This window comes from Oncorhynchus gorbuscha, linkage group LG01, assembly GCF_021184085.1.
Source record: "Oncorhynchus gorbuscha isolate QuinsamMale2020 ecotype Even-year linkage group LG01, OgorEven_v1.0, whole genome shotgun sequence".
Taxonomy (NCBI): domain Eukaryota; kingdom Metazoa; phylum Chordata; class Actinopteri; order Salmoniformes; family Salmonidae; genus Oncorhynchus; species Oncorhynchus gorbuscha.
In genome coordinates this window covers 22,713,380-22,737,416 of record NC_060173.1, presented here as the reverse complement: position 1 = coordinate 22,737,416, position 24,037 = coordinate 22,713,380, and the positions used below count along the sequence as shown (strand labels likewise).

Sequence of the window (24,037 nt, the reverse complement as noted above, 5' to 3'; positions counted from 1 at the left end):
TATGTAAACCCTTTATCTCTCACCTATCTCTCGCTCTGTCTAGCTCCCTCTACCACTCTCACTCACCCTCTCTTTGCTCCGTCTCCCCCGTCCCCCCTCTGCCCCCCAGCCTGTCCCAGTACAGCGATGAGAACATGATGGACCCCTATAACCTGGCCATCTGCTTCGGGCCCACCCTCATGCCCACACCCAACATCGAGGACCAGGTGTTGTGCCAGGCACACGTCAACGAGATCATCAAGACCATCATCATCCACCACGAAACCATCTTCCCCGACACCAAGGAGCTGGACGGGCCCGTCTACGAGAAATGCATGGCCGGGGAAGACTACTGGTGAGCTGAACATAGAAATATAATTACTAGAAAGGCAACTGGTGAGCTGAACGATTGAGCTGCATGATTTGAGCAGGGTGTGTGAGAAGGGCATGGCCGGCAGAGACTACTGGTCAGGGTTCTTGCTTTTAGACACTTTATAAATTCCATTACTTTTTCATGACCATGTCTACAAATGAGAATTTGTATGACAGTGGCTAAACATGTGCCGGGCAACACCTTGTGACAAATGTACAGAAGAATACATTTGAATCTACGTTTAATTTCCAAACAGCAATTAATCTGACATTTCATGATTTTTCTTCATTGTGTGAATAGATGTGTTCAATTCTCAGGCTTTCCATTTCTGGAATGGTATTTTGTCTGATATTCCAGAAGGTCCCTGACCCGTGAGCACCCTGTGAGATGATTGACTGAGCAGGGTCGCCCTTCGATGAAGTCAGAGGTTATTCATTAGTGAAACTATGCGGGCGACTTGCAATGATGTCATTTTGACCAGCTTCACTGAGGTGTTGGCTGGGGAGCCAGTAGGGGTGTTTTTCTCATTCCCGTCCTGTGAGTGTATCGTAGCTCTTCACTGAGGTGTTGGCTGGTGAGCCAGTAGGGGTGTTTTTCTCATTCCCGTCCTGTGAGTGTATCGTAGCTCTTCACTGAGGTGTTGGCTGGGGAGCCAGTAGGGGTGTTTTTCTCATTCCCGTCCTGTGAATGTATCGTAGCTCTTCACTGAGGTGTTGGCTGGGGAGCCAGTAGGGGTGTTTTTCTCATTCCCGTCCTGTGAATGTATCGTAGCTCTTCACTGAGGTGTTGGCTGGGGAGCCAGTAGGGGTGTTTTTCTCATTCCCGTCCTGTGAGTGTATCGTAGCTCTTCACTGAGGTGTTGGCTGGGGAGCCAGTAGGGGTGTTTTTCTCATTCCCGTCCTGTGAGTGTATCGTAGCTCTTCACTGAGGTGTTGGCTGGGGAGCCAGTAGGGGTGTTTTTCTCATTCCCATCCTGTGAGTGTATCGTAGCTCAGGCTCGCAGCCAAATATCCCTTCATATGAGACATAATACTCCATGCTGCCAGTATGTGTGTGTCTGCACTGCAGTGGTATCTGTAGCTGTCTCAATACGTCGTTAGTTAACGCAGGTAATTTTGCTAAATGATTAAAGTGCACATGGTGAGACAATATGACAGGATACAGCTCTCTTTTCTGTATCAGACCTTTAAATATCTGCCTTGATGAAATGACACTGACTGAATCGATCACCATAATTGTGATCACCACAGATGTGAGGAGAGCCTGTCTCCTCCGCTGAAGAGCACGTCTCTCTCTCTCTGTTCCTTGGCAGAGCGTAAGCCTTTGCCCCGCCAGAGATAATCACCTGTCACAGCCATCAGGACACCATCCCTGACCGAGCCACATCAAACCTAGAAGATTTGTTGTCGTCTCTCCACCCCCCCCCCCCCACCCCCACGCCCACCCCCCGCCCGGGGGTGAGACGGGTGGCTGTGGTGTGTTACCCTGGGAAGCGGCGCTAAGTGCCAGTTGGAGGAAATCTGTGGTAGATGTAAGGGGCATTAATGCCAGGGACGTCTGAAAAGCGATAAACAGCATCTAGCCTGTGTCATGGGAATACTGATGATGCCCTCCATTTGGTAGTCGGTGGCTGCAAATAGTCGGTGGATGCCTCTCAATGTGGCTGTAGGTGCATCTCAAAATATCTAAAGTCAAGTCAGTGAGACAGACCTGTCCATTACACAGGAGCTCGGACTCAGACTTGTTTACTTAAGACAATTTTTTTAAAACCTTTGTTTAACTAGGCAAGTCAGTTAAGAACAAATTCTTATTTTCAATGACGGCCTAGGAACAGTGTTTAACTGCCTGTTCAGGGGCAGAACGACAGATTTGTACCTTGTCAGCTCAGGGGTTTGAACTTGCAACCTTCAGGTTACTAGTCCAACACTCTAACCACTAGGCTACCCTACGTGGGCAATGCTATTTGGTCCCTAATCCCTTTATGCAGGGGCCACTTCCTGAGTGGGACCACTTCAGTCTGCTACTCTTTTGGCCAAAATGACAACTAACATGATGCACACTTGAATCCCAACTGGCACTTGTCAATATTCCAAAATTATAAACCCATTCGCAAGCATCTTTTGTGGTAGTGGCTAGGTTGTTGCTACCGTGACTCAGGAGAGACAAACGACAGTAACTGCCAGGGTAAGATATGCAAACATAGCACACCCACATCGAACCACACCCCAAGACCCAAATCTTGTTTTTCTTAATGAGCAACAGAAAAACACATGCGGAATCGGTGCGTTCTGCCCCCTTTAACAGCGGCCCTTCAAACCTCGGTGAAGACTGAATGCAGGCTGTGGGGATAAATGAGTTTGACACCCCTGATCTACACTAAAAGTCTTTGATAGATGAGATCTATGTTAGTGCATACTACTACCAGGTATTTGCTTTCACCAGTCCAGTAGTGTCACATCATTGCCAAAGAAGGAAAGGAGGCAAATAGGGGAATCCACTTTAAACAAGATACACGCTGAGGATGGATGAAATTGAGTAGCGGGTACAATTGTATCCATGGTAGCCTGACCTCAACCTATAATCTCTGACCCCTAACCCTGACCTCTGACCTTCTCTCCCCCCACAGTGAGAGTCCCTACAGTGAGCATGGGGCCATAGAGGAGGTGGACAATGAGGGAGGCACTGAGACGCATACCAGTGAGGATGGTGAGTACCCTTCAACCAGGCACCCTTGTAACCCTATGATGTAATGACATACCAGATGTGAACGTCATGGGAAAAGCATACTTTCTTTCTCCAGTGTCTGTGCTGTGGTCTAGCGAGGGTTAAATCCAGACTTTCTCCAGTGTCTGTGCTGTGGTCTAGCGAGGGTTAAATCCAGACTTTCTCTAGTGTCTGTGCTGCGGTCTAGCGAGGGTTAAATCCAGACTTTCTCTAGTGTCTGTGCTGTGGTCTACTGAGGGTTAAATCCAGACTTTCTCTAGTGTCTGTGCTGTGGTCTAGCGAGGGTTAAATCCAGACTTTCTCTAGTGTCTGTGCTGTGGTCTAGCGAGGGTTAAATCCATACTTTCTCTAGTGTCTGTGCTGTGGTCTAGCGAGGGTTAAATCCAGACTTTCTCTAGTGTCTGTGCTGTGGTCTAGCGAGGGTTAAATCCAGACTTTCTCTAGTGTCTGTGCTGTGGTCTAGCGAGGGTTAAATCCAGACTTTCTCTAGTGTCTGTGCTGTGGTCTAGCGAGGGTTAAATCCAGACGTTCTCTAGTGTCTGTGCTGTGGTCTAGCGAGGGTTAAATCCAGACTTTCCCCAGTGTCTGTGCTGTGGTCTAGCGAGGGTTAAATCCAGACTTTCTCTAGTGTCTGTGCTGTGGTCTAGCGAGGGTTAAATCCAGACTTTCTCTAGTGTCTGTGCTGTGGTCTAGCAAGGGTTAAATCCAGACTTTCTCTAGTGTCTGTGCTGTGGTCTAGCGAGGGTTAAATCCAGACTTTCTCCAGTGTCTGTGCTGTGGTCTAGCGAGGGTTAAATCCAGACTTTCTCCAGTGTCTGTGCTGTGGTCTAGCAAGGGTTAAATCCAGACTTTCTCTAGTGTCTGTGCTGTGGTCTAGCAAGGGTTAAATCCAGACTTTCTCTAGTGTCTGTGCTGTGGTCTAGCAAGGGTTAAATCCAGACTTTCTCCAGTGTCTGTGCTGTGGTCTAGCGAGGGTTAAATCCAGACTTTCTCCAGTGTCTGTGCTGTGGTCTAGTGAGGGTTAAACCAAGAGCCCACTGGCCTGTGTGGATAATCCTGCCTTGCTAAATGGAATGACCTTGGAGGGGCAGGGGAACTGGGCTCCAGAGATGTGGGCATCTATTCATATTCTAATTCCTGCTGTATCGCCAACACCCCATGGGACCTGGGCCACACAGTGATGGCAGCACCTCCCCGCCAGACACCTGGTGGGCTCTTCCTCCGGACCCCCTCGGGTAATGTGATGAGGGATCTTTAAGTTTTGGGGTTAGCCGATAGTATTTGAATGAGCCCTAATCCTATGGGTTGGTCACTCAAATATACCCAGCATATAAATACTTTTGGGGAATTATTTTGAATTCCAAATATGAGTGGGGAGTAATGATGATGAATGATTATGTCTATAATACCATCTGTATTGTCTATGCTTTTAAACGACTTCAGCATGTGTTAATGTGATAGGCCTCACTCGCTCCTGCCTCAGAGAGACTGCACTGCAGGCCAGGGAACTATATACTTCTAAAACTAAGTAAAAAGTGTGAGTTGAGACGTCTGCTCTTCCATCTGGTCTGTTGGACCCGGTCTCAGACGAGGGGGGTGCGATGGAGTTGGTCTGTTCCAAATCAAATAAACTGACTCTCCTCCTCCATGGGCTACAGAGGGGTCAGGTTGGCTGAATAGGACAGAAACTGGTTGTTTCTCAGGGAAATATTACAAAAACGCTGTACAGCTAAATTGCCTTTAGAAATTTTGTAGAGAATAAATATATTCCTAAACATGTATCTTGTTTACAATAATACATTAAAGTAAAACTGCAAAGAAATGTACTTTGTCCTGAATACAAAGCCTTAGGTTTAGGGCAAATCCAACACATCACTGAGTACTATTCTTCATATAGCATGGTGATGGTTGCATCATGTTACGGGCATGCTTGTCATCGGCATGGACTAGGGAGTTGTTTTTAGGATGAAAATAAATGGAATAGAGCTAAGCACAGGCAGAATTGTAGAGGAAAACCTGGTTCAGTCTGCTTTCCAACAGACACTGGGAGACAAATTGACCTTTCAGCAGGACAATTTTTATTTTACCTTTATTTAACTAGGCAAGTCAGTTAAGAACTTAAGAACAAATGCTTATTTTCAATGACGGCCTAAGAACAGTGTGTTAACTGCCTTGTTCAGGGGCATAACGACACATGTTTCCCTTGTCAGCTCGGGAATTCGATCTTGCAACCTTTCAGTTACTAGTCCAACGCTCTAACCACTACGCTACCTGCCGCCCCAATAACCTAAAACACAATGCCAAATATACACTGAACCAGTGTAGACACTGCGTTGCTTACCAGGACGACATTGAATGTTCCTGAGTGGCTTAGTCACAGTTTTGACTTAAAGCGACTTGAAAATCTATGGCAATACTTGAAAATGGCTGTCTAGCAATGATCAACAATCAACTTGACAGAGCCTGAATCATTTTTAAAAGAATGTGCAAATATTGTACGATCCAAGTAATCAAAGCACTTAGAGACTTACCCAGAAGGACTTTATCATTGTGGAGTATTATGTGTATATGGGTGAGAGAAAAACATCTATTTCATGTTTAATTCAGGCTGTAATACATACAACAAAATGTGAAATAAGTCAATGGGTATGAATTCTTTCATTTTACAAAAATGCTGTACAACTACGTAACAAAAAACTTTACAAAAACGTTCAAAGTTGTGTTGTAGCCGTCCACATTGTCTAGTCTACAACGGAGCCCAACCCGGTTCCATAGTAATAATAAAAACACACATTAGTAGCCTAATCATAATAACAGGCACAATCCCATCTCCTTTCCCTTTAGGGATGAAAGTGTTTTTAGATTGTCCTTTTCATCATTCACCATCAGTCTTTATACATCATTTATACATGAGCTCCAGGATAGAAATGTAAACCATCACGTCTCGTTACATAGCTTTGCTGGCACACCCTCTTACAGAGTCAGACACATGTATGTCCATTCTAACTAATGAAGACACCTGGGGCGTGATTATTCGGCACCAAATGGAAGACAAATCAATGAAACGGGGGAGGGACTGACTGCTTGGACATGTCCAATAACAAAAACTATTTTTCCTAATGAATGGCACCTGATGGTACAGACTAGAACATGTAGTTAACACACATGGCAGATATCCATTGCAAAGCAATTAATTATGGACAAGCAGGCCTAATAAACCATATGAACCTAACTCGGGCTACCATGGTATTGGTCCAAATATTGTCACCCTGTTAGGGTTGAGCGGAAAGCCTTTCTGACCCTGATGTTATTGCCATTCCCTGTGGGCTCTTGAAGCCCATTCAGACCTATTGTCCTCAGTTAGTGGTTGAAAATACTTAGGATCTTACTCAGATTTACAGTTTTGCGGTATGATGTCAATGTTCGATCCTAGTTGTCTTCAAGGCTTCAATGTCTTTGTTAGCTCTTGTTGTATCATCCACCTTTTGTAACCAGCCAATAAGGCCAAGCCCTCTCCTCTCAGCCCTCCTGGTGTGTTAAAGCCCATTTACTCCCATTATGGATGAACTGGAGAAGCCACATTTACAGAACTTGTGTGTGTGTGTGTGTGTGTGTGTGTGTGTGTGTGTGTGTGTGTGTGTGTGTGTGTGTGTGTGTGTGTGTGTGTGTGTGTGTGTGTGTGTGTGTGTGTGTGTGTGTGTGTGTGTGTGTGTGTGTGTGTGTGTGTGTGTGTGTGTGTGTGTGTGTGTGTGATAGGAAACACATGCATCACATGGGGGAAAATGGTTGGAACTTCCGAGTGTGCCTTAATTCTTTCACATGCTACAGACAGTACTCAATTTTAATGACCTGCATTCCGTCAACTCTTGTAACAACTGGCAGTGACATCGTAGCGTGACTGTCTTTTTTTAGATGCCCATTTCTCTCGCTCTGTCAATACATTGATGTTCCTTCCCTCTGCTGGTTAAACACTATAGGGTGTTGGAGTAGTGCATTCTCTTTACCCAGTTCAGTAAACACTGAACATGTCATTTCTCTTCCCCTATGACCCCCCCCCCAAAAAAAAAAAAATCTGTCTCTGCTCATCATGTCCTGTAGCAGATAAGCAGGATCTTAGATTTATTTTCAGAGTGAGCGAGAGAGAATTATTTGGGGCTGCCTAGCTGCTGATTTCTGCCTCTCACTCTATCGATTATTGCCGTATCTCACTCCAAGGTGGTGATCCCTATTCACATGCATGAGCAGAGCGAGCCATGGGACTAGTCCACTGGGGTATAACGACATCCTACATTGCACTGCTGTTATATCAGAACCTCTTACTTTTTCTGTCCAGCTATTTTTGTGTGCACGCACTTCAATGAGTGTCCTTGTCTATGAGCTTGCACACTATAAAATTAACATTAAATCAGAGATCAAATTCCTGTCTGTCATGTCTCATTGACTCCACAACACCCGTGTCATTCCCCACGGCAGAGAGGGGGAGAGGGATAAAAAACAAGAGAACCAGGATACATGTTATCTCGGAATCACTGTCCTCTCCACTGCTCCTCTCACCAGGATGCTCATCAGGGAATCTCACTGAGTTGTTTCTGTGAAAAGAATGTCATGGTGGTTTTCACACATCCTGCTCTGGTTTCCTGCTATCTGAGCTCTGTGGTGCTTCTCCACTGATAACTCTTATCGAGGAAGCTTTGCTGTGGTGAGGAGCAGCAGGGAAAGGCAGGGACCCCCTGTCTGACTTGAGGAATTCTAGTGGTTGGATGTTCTTGGGGGTGGATGGGGTTGGGGGTGGGAGGAAGCTAACCATTGACGATTGCTGTATCGCCATTGGTCGAGAGTCATGGCTGGCACCACCTAAGAGGAAAGGGCCCATATGACTGTTCCTTGATGTTTTTAGCTCACCTGCCAGCAGTAACGGGTATGTCTTAGTGTGATACTGACTGTTAAAGGTTTCTAACAACATTTTAAATAATATGTGGTGTGGTAATGTACTCCCAACACAGACACTCGCAACAAAAAGCAGATGACAGTGTTTGTATTGGGTTTACCTTATAAACACTGTCCTCACTCAGACATCCCATGCAGAATCTCCATAGGTTTTTGTGACAGCTTGTCGCAGTCTAACCTCAGCAGAGGTCCATACTCTAGCTAACATACTGTGTACTGAGCAGTATAGATCTCCTTTCACTAAGAGCTATAATCATCCCTGTTCAGGGCCTTCAGGGCCTGTTGTCCAGGGTGTTCTATGTGTGTAGCTCGGTTGTTATTGACACTAACTAAACTTGACTGACTGCTGCTGCTTTCAATCTCAGATCAATAATACCAGACCCATTTGTGACATCATTCGGACATACATAATGTTTATACTCTGATGACACCGCTCTGCTAAAAGGAAAATGGATTCCTTCATGTACTTTATCAGCCTTCAGTTTGACATACCTGACTGTGTGTCCCTCGTTTTCTTCTGCAGAGGGCGAGCCCATCGAAGCAATTGCCAAGTTTGACTACGTGGGACGTTCTGCCCGAGAGCTGTGCTTCAAGAAGGGCGCCTCCCTGCTGCTGTACCAGCGGGCATCGGACGACTGGTGGGAGGGACGGCACAACGGCATTGACGGCCTGGTACCTCACCAGTACATCGTGGTGCAGGACATGTGAGTATGCAGCCCATAGACACACACACAGCTTCTAGAAGAACACTGGCACATTTATTATCTACATATTCTTATTCCATTCGGACAGGAATAAGGATATGGACAGGTGAGACAGGTAATATAAATACATCTGGAGACATAACAATATGTTGAATTAATATGTTGAATTAAATCAATGATTTTTAAAGACTCTACAGGTGGTTTTGCACAGGATTCGTTGGTGGGGCAGGATTTGTAGTTGCTCTCCAATATGTCCTCATCCGTGAAGTCTAGACCACAACTCCCTTAACAATACATGAGACTGCTGTTTAGAGAGGACTCTTGTATGCAGTAAATTTGTTCCACTTCCTTGAAGAGGATTCCTCATTACAACTTGCGTCCTGTTCAAGCTATTGCTCACTCACGTAACTGACCAATCAGCCACTCAATCACACTGTATTTAGCATTTGATTTTCACTCTTAACAGAGAAGATCCACCCTCCCTTAATCCCATTTGGGGTTCCTTTTCAAAGTGAAAGTGACAACATCCGTCCATCTTTAATGTTCTTCCTCTGAATTAATCACGGCTTTTTCTTACTAACAATGACTGAGGAGCCAAGGCTCTGGGGCTGTGTGACAAACCCCAAGCGCCCCTTCACACTGGAAACCGTCTCCCTGCCCAGGCAATGATCCATGCCTAATGGGGTGGAGCTACACCCTCATTAAAACCTCTTGCTTCTACCTGGCACGCAGGCGTCCCATCTAGAGCTCTGGAAATGCAAATGCGCTACGCTAAATGCTAATAGTATTAGTTAAAACTCAAACGTTCATTAAAATACACATGCAGGGTATTGAATTAAAGCTACACTCGTTGTGAATCCAGGCAACAAGTCAGATTTCTAAAATGTTTTACGGCGAAAACATAGTACATGTTTATGTCAAACCACCACCGCAGACATAGCTCATTAGCATAGCCAAGTAGGAAAAAATATGCAAACAAAACAAACGCAGGATTTAAAAAAAAATCATTTCACTAACCTTTTGAAATCTTCATCAGATGACAGTAATATAACATGATACACAGTACATTCATTTTTTTTCAATAATCTGCAATATATATCCATAAATCTCTGTTTACAATGACGCATCGTTCAAAAAATGCTACTAAAATGTCAGGAGAAATGAAATAGCTCCGGCAGATAACATCAGCTAACAAGGAATACACATCATAAACTTTGACTAAATATGCATGTTTTACATATGTATAGGAAGATACACTTCTTCTAAATGCAAACGCTGTGTTACATTTATTTTTAATGTTACAGTTTGCGTTTACTAGGCTATACTAGGAGTCGGCGCTCCAAATGTATCATTATGCCTCCTCTATCTTGGAGTCGACAGAAACCCAAAATTAACACATAAATATTCCCTTACCTTTGCTGTTCTTCCATCAAAAGACCTGGAAGGGATTATACTTACCAAAACAGCGTTTAGTTTTCAAGTCTGCGTCTTTCGGTTCTCAAAATAGCCACTTTTCGGTCGAAATGTAAGCAAAATTCAAGTGGATGCGCACCAAAACGTCGAAATTATATATTATATGTCGAGTAAACTTGTCAAACTATGTTCATAATTAAGCTTTAACATGTTATAAAGGTGTACAGCAACTGTGAGGACGAAGCGAAACACACACGTCTTGTAATTGATCCTGAAGAAAAGAGAGAGCGGGAGCAGAGCGAGCATAAACGTACACTTTTTTTTCGTGTGACCGAGACCTTTCGGCACGCTCAACGTCTCGTGAGCACACGATTCACACAATGAGAAGCCCCATTGAAAGCAGGCTTCGCGCTGAACACGTAGGAACTGTTCCCAGAGCGGTAGTTGTTTGGGAAGGCGTTTAAGATGACGTCAAAGTTGGGCCAACTTTTTCCATAACAAGAGAGATTTTGGGAGAATGCATGCCCTGAGACTTCTGCTTTACATAGAGACAAACGGTTTTAGAAGCTTTAGAGTGTTTTCTATTCGATAATATTTTTTATATGCATATATTAGCAACTTTTGACAAAAATGTATCCTGTTTTATATGGGTACCCAATTCCTCCATTAGGGGCAGTAAACAGGGCTAGGCTTAAGAGGTTAAGAGGGTGAGAGAGACATTGTTTAGTAGCTAGCCAGAGAAATGCATGTTTAAAGCTCTCCCCCTCCGTTAGTGTTGTAGGTCCTTTACCAGCTGTCCCTACATGTGCCTGTATCAATAATTCACTGGGGGAGGTGCCGGGGCTGATGGCTGTTTTCTTAGTTAAAGGAATGACCCTGAGAATTTACAGCCAGATGTCCTGAAGCATGGCCAAGCATACTGTTCTTGAACAAGTTGTGTGTGGAGGGGATATAAACTCAGCAAAAAAAGACACGTCCTCACTGTCAACTGCGTTTATTTTCAGCAAACTTAACATGTGTAAATATTTGTGTGAACATAAGATTCAACAGAGACATAAACTGAACAAGTTCCACAGACATGTGACTAACAGAAATGGAATAATGTCTCCCTGAACAAAGAGGGGGGTCAAAATCAAAAGTAACAGTCAGTATCTGTTGTGGCCACCAGCTGCATTAAGTACTGCAGTGCATCTCCTCCTCATGTAATGCACAAGATTAGCCAGTTCTTGCTGTTAGATGTTACCCCACTCTTCCACCAAGGCACCTGCAAGTTCCCGGACATTTCTGGGGGGAATGGCCCTAGCCCTCACCCTTCGATCCAACAGGTCCCAGATGTGCTCATTGGGATTGAGATCTGGGCTCTTCGCTGGCCATGGCAGAACACTGACATTCCTGTCTTGCAGGAAATCATGCACAGAACAAGCAGTATGGCTGGTGGCATTGTCATACTGGAGAGTCATGTCAGGATGAGCCTGCAGGAAGGGTACCCTATGAGGGAGGAGGATGTCTTCCCTGTAACGCACAGCGTTGAGATTGCCTGCATTGACAACAAGCTCGGTCCGATGATGCTGTGACACACCGCCCCAGACCATGACGGACCCTCCACCTCCAAATCGATCTCGCTCCATGTTACAGGCCTCAGTGTAACGCTCATTCCTTCGACGATAAACACATCCGACCATCACCCCTGGTGAGAGCTAACCGCGACTCGTCAGAAAAGAGCACTTTTTGCCAGTCCTGTCTGGTCCAGTGACGATGGGTTTGTGCCCATAGGCGACGTTGTTACCGGTGATATCTGGTGAGGACCTGCCTTACAACAGGCCTACAAGCCCTCGGTCCAGCCTCTCTCAGCCTATTGCGGACAGTCTGTTCACTGATGGAGGGATTGTGCATTCCTGGTCTAACTCAGGTACTAATGGGCGGATATCACTACTAAAAAAATTCAGTGTGATATACGCTGACTTTACCAAACATTAGGAACACCTTGCTAATATTGAATACCCCCCCCCCTCGGTACAGCCTCAACTCGTTGGGCCATGGACTCTACAAGGTGTCAAAAGCTTTCCACAGGGCCCATGTTGACTCCAATGCCCACAGTCAAGTTGGCTGGATGTTAATACACACAGGAAACTGTTGAGAGTGGAAAAACCCAGCAGCGTTGCAGTTCTTGACACAAACCGGTGTGCCTGGCACCTACTACCATACCGCGCTCAAAGGAACTTCAATATTTTGTCTTGCCCATTCACCCTCTGAATGGCACACATTCACAATCAAGTGGATTTAACAAGTGACACCAATAAGGGATCCTAGCTTTCACCTGGATTCACCTGGTCAGTCTGTGTCATGGAAAGAGCAGGTGTGCAAATGAGGTGAGATAAGGGAGGAAAAGGAAATAAATAGGCCATGGTGGCAAAGTAATTACAATATAGCAATTCAAACACTGGAATTGTAGATGTGCAGAAGATTAATGTGCAAGTAGAGATACTGGGGTGCAAAGGAGCAAGATAAATAAATAAATACAGTATGGGGATGAGGTAGTTGGATGGGCTATCTACAGATGAGCTATGTACAGGTACAGTGATCTGTGAGCTGCTCTGACAGCTGGTGCTTAAAGCTAATGCGGGAGAGATGAGTCTCCAGCTTCAGTGAGTTTTGCAGTTCGTTCCAGTCATTGGCAGCAGATAACTGGAAGGAAAGGCGGCCAAAGGAAGAGCATACAGCATACAGAAGCCAACGAGAGCATACAGGTCGCAGTGGTGGGTAGTATATGGGGCTTTGGTGCCAAAACAGATGACACTGTGATAGACTGCATCCAATTTGTTGAGTAGAGTGTTGGAGGCTATTTTGTAAATGACATCGCCGAAGTCGAGGATGGTCAGTTTTACGAGGGGATGTTTGGCAGCATGAGTGAAGGATGCTTTGTAGCGAAATCGGAAGCAGATTCTACATTTAATTTTGGTTTGGAGATGCTTAATGTGAGTCTGGAAGGAGAGTTTACAGTCTAACCAGACACCTAGGTATTTGTAATTGTCGACAAATTCTAAGTCAGAACCGTCCAGAGTAGTGATGCTGGACGGGCGGGCAGGTGCGGGCAGCGATCGGTTGAAGAGCATGCATTTAGTTTTACTTACATTTAACAGGCGGAGGTTGGAGGCCATGGAAGGAGATTTGTTTGGCATTGAAGCTCGTCTGGAGGTTAGTTTACACAGTGTCCAAAGAAGGGCCAGAGGTATACAGAATGGTGTCGTCTGCGTAGAGGTGGGTCAGAGAATCACCAGCAGCAAGAGCGACATCATTGATGTTTACAGAGAAGAGAGTCGGCCCAAGAACCCTGAGGCAACCCCACAGAGAGGTCCGGACAACAGGCCCTCTGTTTTGACACACTGAACTCTATCAGAGAAGTAGTTGGTGAACCAGGCGAGGCAATCATTTGAGAAACCAAGGCTGTTGAGTCTGCCGATAAGAATGTGGTGATTGACAGAGTCGAAAGCCATGGCCAGGTCGATGAAGACGGCTGCACAGTACTGTCTCTTATCGATGGCGGTCATGACATCGTTTGGAACCTTGAGCGTGGCTGAGGTGCACCCATGACCAGCTCTGAAACCAGATTGCATGGCGGAGAAGGTACGGTGGGATTTGAAATGGTCGGTAATCTGTGGTGTGTGTAGGATTGCAAACCCCCGGTAATTTACCAAAGTTACTGGAATTTTCTGAAAGATTCCAGTAGTTCACTAGTAACATTAGTATATGACCGGTAATATTCCTGCACTTTGCAAACCTAGGTGTGTGTGGTTTATTGTCCAGTCCATTATTCCCCACTCCACCAGGCTCTGTGGCTACTAAGCAGCTCTGATTGCTACCACCTGATAAGATCAGTCACCATCTATAGTGTATGCAGCTAGTGCTCAACTCAGTCAGGCACGCAGCCCACTGAGCTAACCCATACAGCTGGCTTTGGTCATGCTGCCTGGCAGCCCTGGACACTCCACTTCTAATGGAAGGATAATAGATCCAGGCCTATAAGTCAACATGAGCCTGGAGGAGAGGCTAGTTAGGAATACTTGACTGAACTCAATGCACTGAACTATTCACTGTGGTATCAGATGACTTCATCTTCTAAACTATTCACTGTGGTATCAGATGACTTCATCTTATAAACTATTCACTGTGGTATCAGATGACTTCATCTTATAAACTATTCACGGTGGTATCAGATGACTTCATCTTATAAACTATTCACGGTGGTATCAGATGACTTCATCTTCTAAACTATTCACTGTGGTATCAGGTGACTTCATCTTATAAACTATTCACTGTGGTATCAGGTGACTTCATCTTATAAACTATTCACTGTGGTATCAGGTGACTTCATCTTATAAACTATTCACTGTGGTATCAGATGACTTCATCTTATAAACTATTCACTGTGGTATCAGGTGACTTCATCTTCTAAACTATTCACTGTGGTATCAGATGACTTCATCTTATAAACTATTCACTGTGGTATCAGGTGACTTCATCTTATAAACTATTCACTGTGGTATCAGGTGACTTCATCTTATAAACTATTCACTGTGGTATCAGATGACTTCATCTTCTAAACTATTCACGGTGGTATCAGATGACTTCATCTTCTAAACTATTCACTGTGGTATCAGGTGACTTCATCTTATAAACTATTCACTGTGGTATCAGATGACTTCATCTTATAAACTATTCACTGTGGTATCAGATGACTTCATCTTATAAACTATTCACTGTGGTATCAGATGACTTCATCTTATAAACTATTCACTGTGGTATCAGATGACTTCATCTTATAAACTATTCACTGTGGTATCAGGTGACTTCATCTTCTAAACTATTCACTGTGGTATCAGGTGACTTCATCTTATAAACTATTCACTGTGGTATCAGGTGACTTCATCTTATAAACTATTCACTGTGGTATCAGGTGACTTCATCTTATAAACTATTCACTGTGGTATCAGATGACTTCATCTTATAAACTATTCACGGTGGTATCAGATGACTTCATCTTCTAAACTATTCACTGTGGTATCAAATGACTTCATCTTCTAAACTATTCACTGTGGTATCAGATGACTTCATCTTCTAAACTATTCACTGTGGTATCAGATGACTTCATCTTATAAACTATTCACTGTGGTATCAGATGACTTCATCTTATAAACTATTCACGGTGGTATCAGATGACTTCATCTTCTAAACTATTCACTGTGGTATCAAATGACTTCATCTTCTAAACTATTCACTGTGGTATCAGATGACTTCATCTTCTAAACTATTCACTGTGGTATCAGATGACTTCATCTTCTAAACTATTCACTGTGGTATCAGATGACTTCATCTTATAAACTATTCACTGTGGTATCAGATGACTTCATCTTATAAACTATTCACGGTGGTATCAGATGACTTCATCTTATAAACTATTCACGGTGGTATCAGATGACTTCATCTTCTAAACTATTCACTGTGGTATCAGGTGACTTCATCTTATAAACTATTCACTGTGGTATCAGGTGACTTCATCTTATAAACTATTCACTGTGGTATCAGGTGACTTCATCTTATAAACTATTCACTGTGGTATCAGATGACTTCATCTTATAAACTATTCACTGTGGTATCAGGTGACTTCATCTTCTAAACTATTCACTGTGGTATCAGATGACTTCATCTTATAAACTATTCACTGTGGTATCAGGTGACTTCATCTTATAAACTATTCACTGTGGTATCAGGTGACTTCATCTTATAAACTATTCACTGTGGTATCAGATGACTTCATCTTCTAAACTATTCACGGTGGTATCAGATGACTTCATCTTCTAAACTATTCACTGTGGTATCAGGTGACTTCATCTTATAAACTATTCACTGTGGTATCAGATGACTTCATCTTATAAACTATTCACTGTGGTATCAGGTGACTTCATCTTATAAACTATTCACTGTGGTATCAGGTGACTTCATCTTATAAACTATTCACTGTGGTATCAGGTGACTTCATCTTATAAACTATTCACTGTGGTATCAGATGACTTCATCTTATAAACTATTCACTGTGGTATCAGATGACTTCTAAATTATTGCTGCATAAAAACATTGCTTGGACTTTTGCCGGATTGTCTTTTTGTCTTCTTTTGCGTGTCTGTGTGTGTGTATGTGTATGTGCCTGTGTGCGTGTCTGTGTGTGTGTGTGTATGTGCCTGTGTGCGTGTATGTGCCTGTGTGTGTGTATGTGTGTGTGTATGTGCCTGTGTGCGTGTATGTGCCTGTGTGCGTGTATGTATGCGTGTATGTGCTTGTGTGCATGTATGTGCCTGTGTGCGTGTATGTGTGTGTGTATGTGCCTGTGTGCGTGTATGTGCCTGTGTGCGTGTATGTGCCTGTGTGCGTGTATGTGTCTGTGCCTGTGTGCGTGTATGTGCCTGTGTGTGTGTGTATGTGCCTGTGTATGTGTCTGTGTGCGTGTATGTGCCTGTGTGCGTGTATGTGTCTGTGTGCGTGTATGTGCCTGTGTGCGTGTATGTGCCTGTGTGCGTGTATGTGCCTGTGTGCGTGTATGTGTCTGTGTGCGTGTATGTGCCTGTGTGTGTGTCTGTGTATGTGCCTGTGTATGTGCCTGTGTATGTGCCTGTGTATGTGTATGTGTCTGTGTGCGTGTATGTGCCTGTGTGCGTGTCTGTGTGTGTGTCTGTGTATGTGTCTGTGTGCGTGTATGTGTATGTGCGTGTATGTGTCTGTGTGCGTGTATGTGCGTGTATGTGTCTGTGTGCGTGTCTGTGTATGTGTCTGTGTGCGTGTATGTGTATGTGCGTGTATGTGTCTGTGTGCGTGTATGTGTATGTGTCTGTGTGCGTGTCTGTGTATGTGCCTGTGTGCGTGTATGTGCCTGTGTATGTGCGTGTATGTGTGCGTGTATGTGTATGTGTCTGTGTGCGTGTATGTGTCTGTGTATGTGTATGTGTGCGTGTATGTGTGCTTGTATGTGTCTGTGTGCGTGTATGTGTGCTTGTATCTGTGTGCGTGTATGTGTGCGTGTCTGTGTGCGTGTATGTGTGTGCGTGTATGTGTGCGTGTATGTGTCTGTGTGCGTGTATGTGTATGTGTATGTGTGCTTGTATGTGTGTGTGTGTGTATGTGCGCGTGTATGTGTGCTTGTATGTGTCTGTGTGCGTGTATGTGTGCGTGTATGTGTGCTTGTCTGTGTGCGTGTATGTGTGCGTGTGTGTGTCTGTGTGCGTGTATGTGTGCGTGTGTGTGTCTGTGTGCGTTTATGTGTGCGTGTATGTGTGTGTGTGTCACAGGGATGATAATTTCTCAGACACGCTTAGTCAGAAGGCTGACAGTGAGGCCAGCAGTGGCCATGGAGCTGAGGACAAGTGTTCAGGAAAAGACATGAGCTCTCCTACTGACACCAGGATCACTGACGCCTACATTGGCAGGTGAGCTCGACCACATCTCACCTCTACCTTACCTAGTGAGGCAGTATTTATTAAGCACCAAACAGAAGAATATGGACTGAAACATGGGGGGGACAACTTGGACTTGTCCAACAAGACAAGCATTTCTGTTTTACATTGCATGACACACACACCCTAGCCTACTGGAACAGCACACCTTGACGTCTCACTGTGAATCTTCTCAGGTATCTCGCTAATGAAACACAGCCAAACCAATAACTGCCTGTTTTCTGGGTCTGGCTGCCAGGGAGTGGGTCTGGCTGCCAGGGGGTGGTTCTGGCTGCCAGGGGGTGGTTCTGGCTGCCAGGGGGGGTTCTGGCTGCCATGGGGTGGTTCTGGCTGCCAGGGGGTGGGTCTGGCTGCCAGGGGGTGGGTCTGGCTGCCAGGGGCTGGTTCTGGCTGCCAGGGGGTGGGTCTGGGTGCCCTACCACCACCTAGTCCACTGTGCTCTGTGGTCAACTACTAAAAAAACAAAAACATTTTTAAACATTCTGGAATGGAGATGAATCTAGAATGAATTCCAAGAGAGGAAAAACAGTTGTGTGTACCTGTACCTTATGACTAACACTGAGGGACAGTACTGGAGTTAGTCAGTCTACATGAGAAGGACCAGATGTCATTTTACATGCAGGGTCATCCACAATGTCCGCTAAACCTGTCAGCTAAACACGGAGAGAGCTGATATAGTATCAGCTTTTTTAGAAAAAATGATATGGACAGAGCAGACCTGATTCTAGGTCAGCGCTCCTACTCTCAGCCTAATGGCCAATAGAATCATTGTTGATGATGAGTTGTCCCAGTCAGTGGATAATCTAAGTCCATTTTCAGATGGTTGGCTTCAGTCAACATCAGGGTGTAAATACATTAGAGTGGTTATTTCATAGTTGTCATTCTCAGAGCAATCTAGGGCAGACTCACACACACACACACACACACTCCTGGCGTATCTTTTTGGCAGAGACTGTAAAGGCTTCTGGGAGAGCTACAGTATTTTCTCACTCGTTCTTCTGTTCATTGCTGCATTCTAATTTGTGTGACGGAGTAGGCAACCTTGAGAAATCTGTCACTGGCATCAGCCCTGTAAGTTTAGATAGTGTTTTATTGAAATGCTTGCTCACTTCACCTCTCTCTCTGCTGGAGAAATGTTAATGAATCATACTTTTGACTAGCTATGAGTTCCATTCCTTGTTAACCCTCCCTTGCTACCCCTGGCACCCCTCTATCCCTTGAGCCAGGACTACTTTCTGACTCTACCCCCTGCTCCCTTTCTCTTTACCCCCTGCTCCCTTTCTCTCTACCCCCTGCTCCCTTACTCTCTGCTCCCTTTCTCTCTACCCCCTGCTCCCTCCCTCCCTTTCTCTCTACCCCGTGCTCCCTCCCTCCCTTGCTCTCTACCCCGTGCTCCCTTTCTCTCTACCCCTTCTCCATTTCTCTCTACCCCCTGCTCCCTTTATCTCTACCCCTGCTCCCTTTGTTTCTACCCCCTGCTCCCTATGTCTCTACCCCCTGCTCCCTTTGTCTCTACCTCCTGCTCCCTTTGTCTCTACCTCCTGCTCCCTTTGTCTCTACCTCCTGCTCCCTTTGTCTCTACCCCTGCTCCCTTAATCTATACTCCCTGCTCCCTTAATCTATACTCCCTGCTCCCTTAAACTCTACCCCTCTCCCTCTCTACTCCCCTCTGCCTCCCTCTCTACCCCCCTACCCCCTCTCTACCCCCTTCCCCTCTCTCTACCCCCCCCCTCTCTCTCTACCCCCCTTCCTCTCTCTCTCTACCCCCTTCCTCTCTCTCTCTACCCCCCTTCCTCTCTCTACCACCCCTCCCTCCATCCCTCCCTCTCTATCACCCCTACCTCCCTCTCTTCCTACCCTCCCTCCCTCCCTCTCTCCCCACCCTCCCACCATCTCTCTTTCTCTCTTTCCCTCTCTACTGTTCTATGCAGACCTGGCTCAGCACTGTTGAATCATTCATATCTTTGGCTTTATTTAGATATCTCTCCTTCTACTCGAATTTACAGCATTTCTATTATACAACAGCAGTAATTACAGCCTAGAATTGTAGTCAACCAGCGAACATTATTGTATTATCTGGTTTGCTTTTGTATGACATTATCAATAGTATGGAAAACACGGCAGTCATGATTCATATTATAATATGGTTTGTAAGTACCTAATGACTGTCTGTAGATTGTACGGTAGCAGTTGTTTTCCTTTCTGTAAGCCTGTCCATAGATTGAGTTGTGTGATCTTACTCCCCCTACTGGTTATGAAGAGTCCATGCACGTGTTTACCCCTCCATGTGTTTACCCCTCCACGTGTTTACCCCTCCACGTGTTTACCCCTCCACGTGTTTAACCCTCCACGTGTTTAACCCTCCACGTGTTTAACCCTCCACGTGTTTACCCCTCCACGTGTTTAACCCTCCACGTGTTTACCCCTCCACGTGTTTAACCCTCCACGTGTTTACCCCTCCACGTGTTTACCCCTCCACGTGTTTACCCCTCCACCTGTTTACTCCACAAATCCCCAGTCAGTCCTCCATCTGTATCAAAACACATTAAGTCCCATATTTAGCTCCATGATGAATCGCCACTCTTAATGACGTTGGCTGAGACAGACCGTGTTAATTAGGCAGGAATTAGACTGAGACTTGAAACACGCCTAGGAAGGATGATTAAGGGATGAATAGCTGCTAGATTAATTTTTATTGTTTATTTAACCTTTATTTAACTAGGCAAGTCAGTTAAGAACCAATTGTTATTTACAATCCCGGCCTACCCTGGACAAACCCGGACGACGCTGGCCCAATTGTGCGCCACCCTATGGAACTCCCAATCACGGCCAGTTAGGATTCAACCCAGGGTCTGTAGTGATGCCTCTAGCACTGAGATGCAGTGCCTTAGACCGCTGCGCCACTCGGGAGCCCTGAATGACTCATGAATAAAAACTTGATGGAGATAAAGGTTTTGGGATATGAGACAGGAAGTACAGTGCAGGTAGCTTGGTCCCAGATCGGTTTGTGCTGACTTGCCGACTACTATGGTCTTGTGGCATGTTAATGACTGAAGGAGTTGGCTATACAGCACAAACAGATCTGGGACCAGGCTAGAGCAACAATACACATTTGGACAAATGTTAAACACCTTTAGTAGATGTTATTTGTCCGTTTCTGTGTCGTTGCATAACAATTAATTGATTTAGGGTTTCTGCCTGGTGTTGTGTAGGGAATATTAGTTTGATATTATGTTAGTGGTGAGGCAAAAAAATTAATCTCTCAATGGTTTATTGAAGAATTAAAAAAGACCGAACAAAAACAGTTAGTGAATGAAAAAGTCCCCTATCACCCTTTATCAAATCCTCAAAATACTTGTATCCCCTCACAATCTCCTCTCATAACCATCTTTCAATGAACTTTTTCCTCAGAGTATATCCACTGGAACAATCGTAAATTGTTATCCCTCTATGGTTAAATATCTTTATATATTTCTCTTATCATATCATCCTCCGACACTGCTGCCAGACAGGCAGCCTATCACATTTGGTGCTGATTAGGTAGGGGGATGAAACATTATGGCTGTCTCCTGAGCTGTGTCCCAAATGCCCCCCTATAGTGAACTACTTTTGAACAGGGCCTAATGGGCCCTGGTCAGAGAAAGTGCTAGGCTGGGTTTCATAAATATGCAGAGCAGAGCAGGGTCTTATCAGAGCCCCAGTAGTGATTGTTGTGTCTTTGGCATCATTAAAACTGAAGACTTATTTATCAAATAACTCTCTGTAATTATTATGACGCGATTAAACTGATTAATCATGTAACTGTAATTAACTAGGAAGTCTGGGCACCAAGGAACATATTCAGATTACAAAGTTATAATTTTCCTAATATAACTTTCAGATATTTTAATATCTGATCAATTTGAATTATTATTTACCTTAGTCTCATTCCAAACGTCGTAAATTGTTGGTCATCTGCACAAGCCCAGTCTTCACTATGAGTCATACATGCATCAATTGTCTTAAAATAATTTATTTACTAACCCTGTACTCACAGAAATACATCATACAAACAAAGTAGACATGGTTCCAAAGAAATGATAGGGGGGTGTGGGCTAAACTAAGTTCTCGGTCTTCGCGTTCAATGATGCCGAATTCCTAGCTGCAGACTAGTAATTCATATCAAAGACTTGTTCTTATTCTGTTGGTATCAATAATCTAAGAGTTTAACCACGTGGTATGTGTGCCTGCGTGCGTGAGTGTGCCTGTGTGCTACTAGGTCTCTGTGTGCGTGCCATGCGTAAGGGATGTGTGTGGCAGGTCAGGTGTATATCTATGTTCAGTCAGGAGGGTGTGTTGAGACAGCAGGTTCAGATGGAGGACAGCTTTAATGCTGAGCCAGCTGAACCTTATCCCAGGCAGGCAGGGGGGCAGGCAAGGGGGCACTGTGTGGCTAAAGGTTCAGATAAAGACCCAGCCTGCAGGCCTCACAGTGCTGCAGCTGGAGCCCTGCCTCAGAACAAGCAACTAGGACTGACATATAGGTTTATGTATGAACACTACATTCAGACAGAAGTCTTCAACAACTCTGTCTAGAGTCTATATCCCCATACTGTCTAAGAATCTGTGTGACTGTACATTACCCCATACAGACTAAGAATCTGTGTGACTGTACATTACCCCATACTGACTAAGAATCTGTGTGACTGTACATTACCCCATACTGACTAAGAATCTGTGTGACTGTACATTACCCCATACTGTCTAAGAATCTGTGTGACTGTACATTACCCCATACTGACTAAGAATCTGTGTGACTGTACATTACCCCATACTGACTAAGAATCTGTGTGACTGTACATTACCCCATACTGACTAAGAATCTGTGTGACTGTACATTACCCCATACAGACTAAGAATCTGTGTGACTGTACATTACCCCATACTGACTAAGAATCTGTGTGACTGTACATTACCCCATACTGATTAAGAATCTGTGTGACTGTACATTACCCCATACAGACTAAGAATCTGTGTGACTGTACATTACCCCATACTGACTAAGAATCTGTGTGACTACATTACCACGGCTGTTTACAGACACTGCAACATTTCTAAGGTTTAGCTAAAACCCATAGACTTGACCTCAGTGTCTGTCTGTCTCTTCCCGCCCTCTCCCATATCCCAGCAGGCATAAGAAGAGGACGGAGCCCCCCTCCCGCCGCCCCCCGGCACGCCCTAATGATGTCAACTGCATGGTGCAACCCTCCCAGCAGATCCACGGTGGCCAGGCTCACACGCCTGAGATGGGCTCCCCAGTTCTGGGTCACTCCTTCAGCCCCCGGGACCTGCTGCGGAGCCGTAACCACGGCCAGCTTCCCATGAACAGCCCCGAGCACCGGCGCCGAACAGGCCACGGCAGCCTGACCAACATCAGCCGCCACGAGTCACTGAAGAAGATGGAGAGCCCGCCCATTCGACGCTCCACAAGCTCGGGCCAGTACACGGCCGTGTTCCAGGACCCCCACCTGCACGGTGGTGGCAAGCCCCTGGATCCGGAGACCATTGCACAGGTCAGCGCCAGAACCGCGGGACGAGCGCACCTCCCTCCACCAGCAGCCCTGTCAACCTAGTTAGTCTGCTTACTCTGAGTTCTGCTACTACTGAACACCTCTGTCACAATACTCCCAAACACATTCACAATCTAGTTTTTCTTTATAGTTATCAAGACGCTCTTATTTAGAGTGACTTACAATAAATTCAGTCAGCTAAAGTAGACTAAAGTAGGGGAGAGCAGATGACCACATATCACGATCATTGCAACAAAACTTTCTTTTAAAAAAACTACTATCGGCAACGTCAGTACTAGTAGAATATCAAAAATACAATGTTTGTTTCTGTTACAGCATCAAATAGCTTCAAACACAGATTCTGGGACATTGATGTTGAGTAAAATATCTTTTGAGACTACCTATTTTTATAATGTTCCGCACAGTCACGTACAGTTACAAAAGCTGTTAATTTGGTCCGGGTGCTACGTGTCAGAACAGAAAATAGAAAGTCATTATTACAAAGCAGCGTCAGTGTTTGCATGGTAATACTTTGTTGGCACAGGCCCCAATGACCTTATCAGGGCTCTGATAACAATGTAGCACATCTTGGCTGTAGCAGTGTGCATTGTGCGAAAGCATGAGAAGCAGCGTGGAGAGACTTCTAATTAGGAAGCTTAGGGTCAGAGAGAGGACGATGTCTCTCTCCGTTGGGTTGTCGGTCTCTGGGAGATGCTCGGATGACTGTCCTGTCATCGCTGCATCCTGTCTTATTCTGAGTCAGGAACATACCCAGGGATTTCAGTCTTCAGCAGCACTTTTATCCTGACGGTGCTCACATACATGTATTTATTGTATGATGCATGC

General features: G+C 45.0%; 1 protein-coding gene across 5 annotated transcripts in view; it reads left to right on the top strand.

Moving 5' to 3' along the window:
• LOC124034742 (SLIT-ROBO Rho GTPase-activating protein 1-like) overlaps positions 1-24,037 on the top strand; it is a 152,919-nt gene that overhangs the window by 124,253 nt on the left and 4,629 nt on the right. For 2 of the 5 annotated variants that reach the window (XM_046348257.1, XM_046348255.1), the window contains exons 17-21: positions 110-334; positions 2,979-3,058; positions 8,547-8,727; positions 17,478-17,615; positions 22,813-23,194. In XM_046348257.1, the coding sequence (XP_046204213.1) occupies positions 110-334; positions 2,979-3,058; positions 8,547-8,727; positions 17,478-17,615; positions 22,813-23,194 (1,006 nt within the window). Of the gene's footprint in view, positions 1-109; positions 335-2,978; positions 3,059-8,546; positions 8,728-17,477; positions 17,616-22,809; positions 23,254-24,037 lie in introns of all 5 variants that reach the window. The other 3 variants (XM_046348256.1, XM_046348254.1, XM_046348258.1) reach the window with 2 other exon arrangements.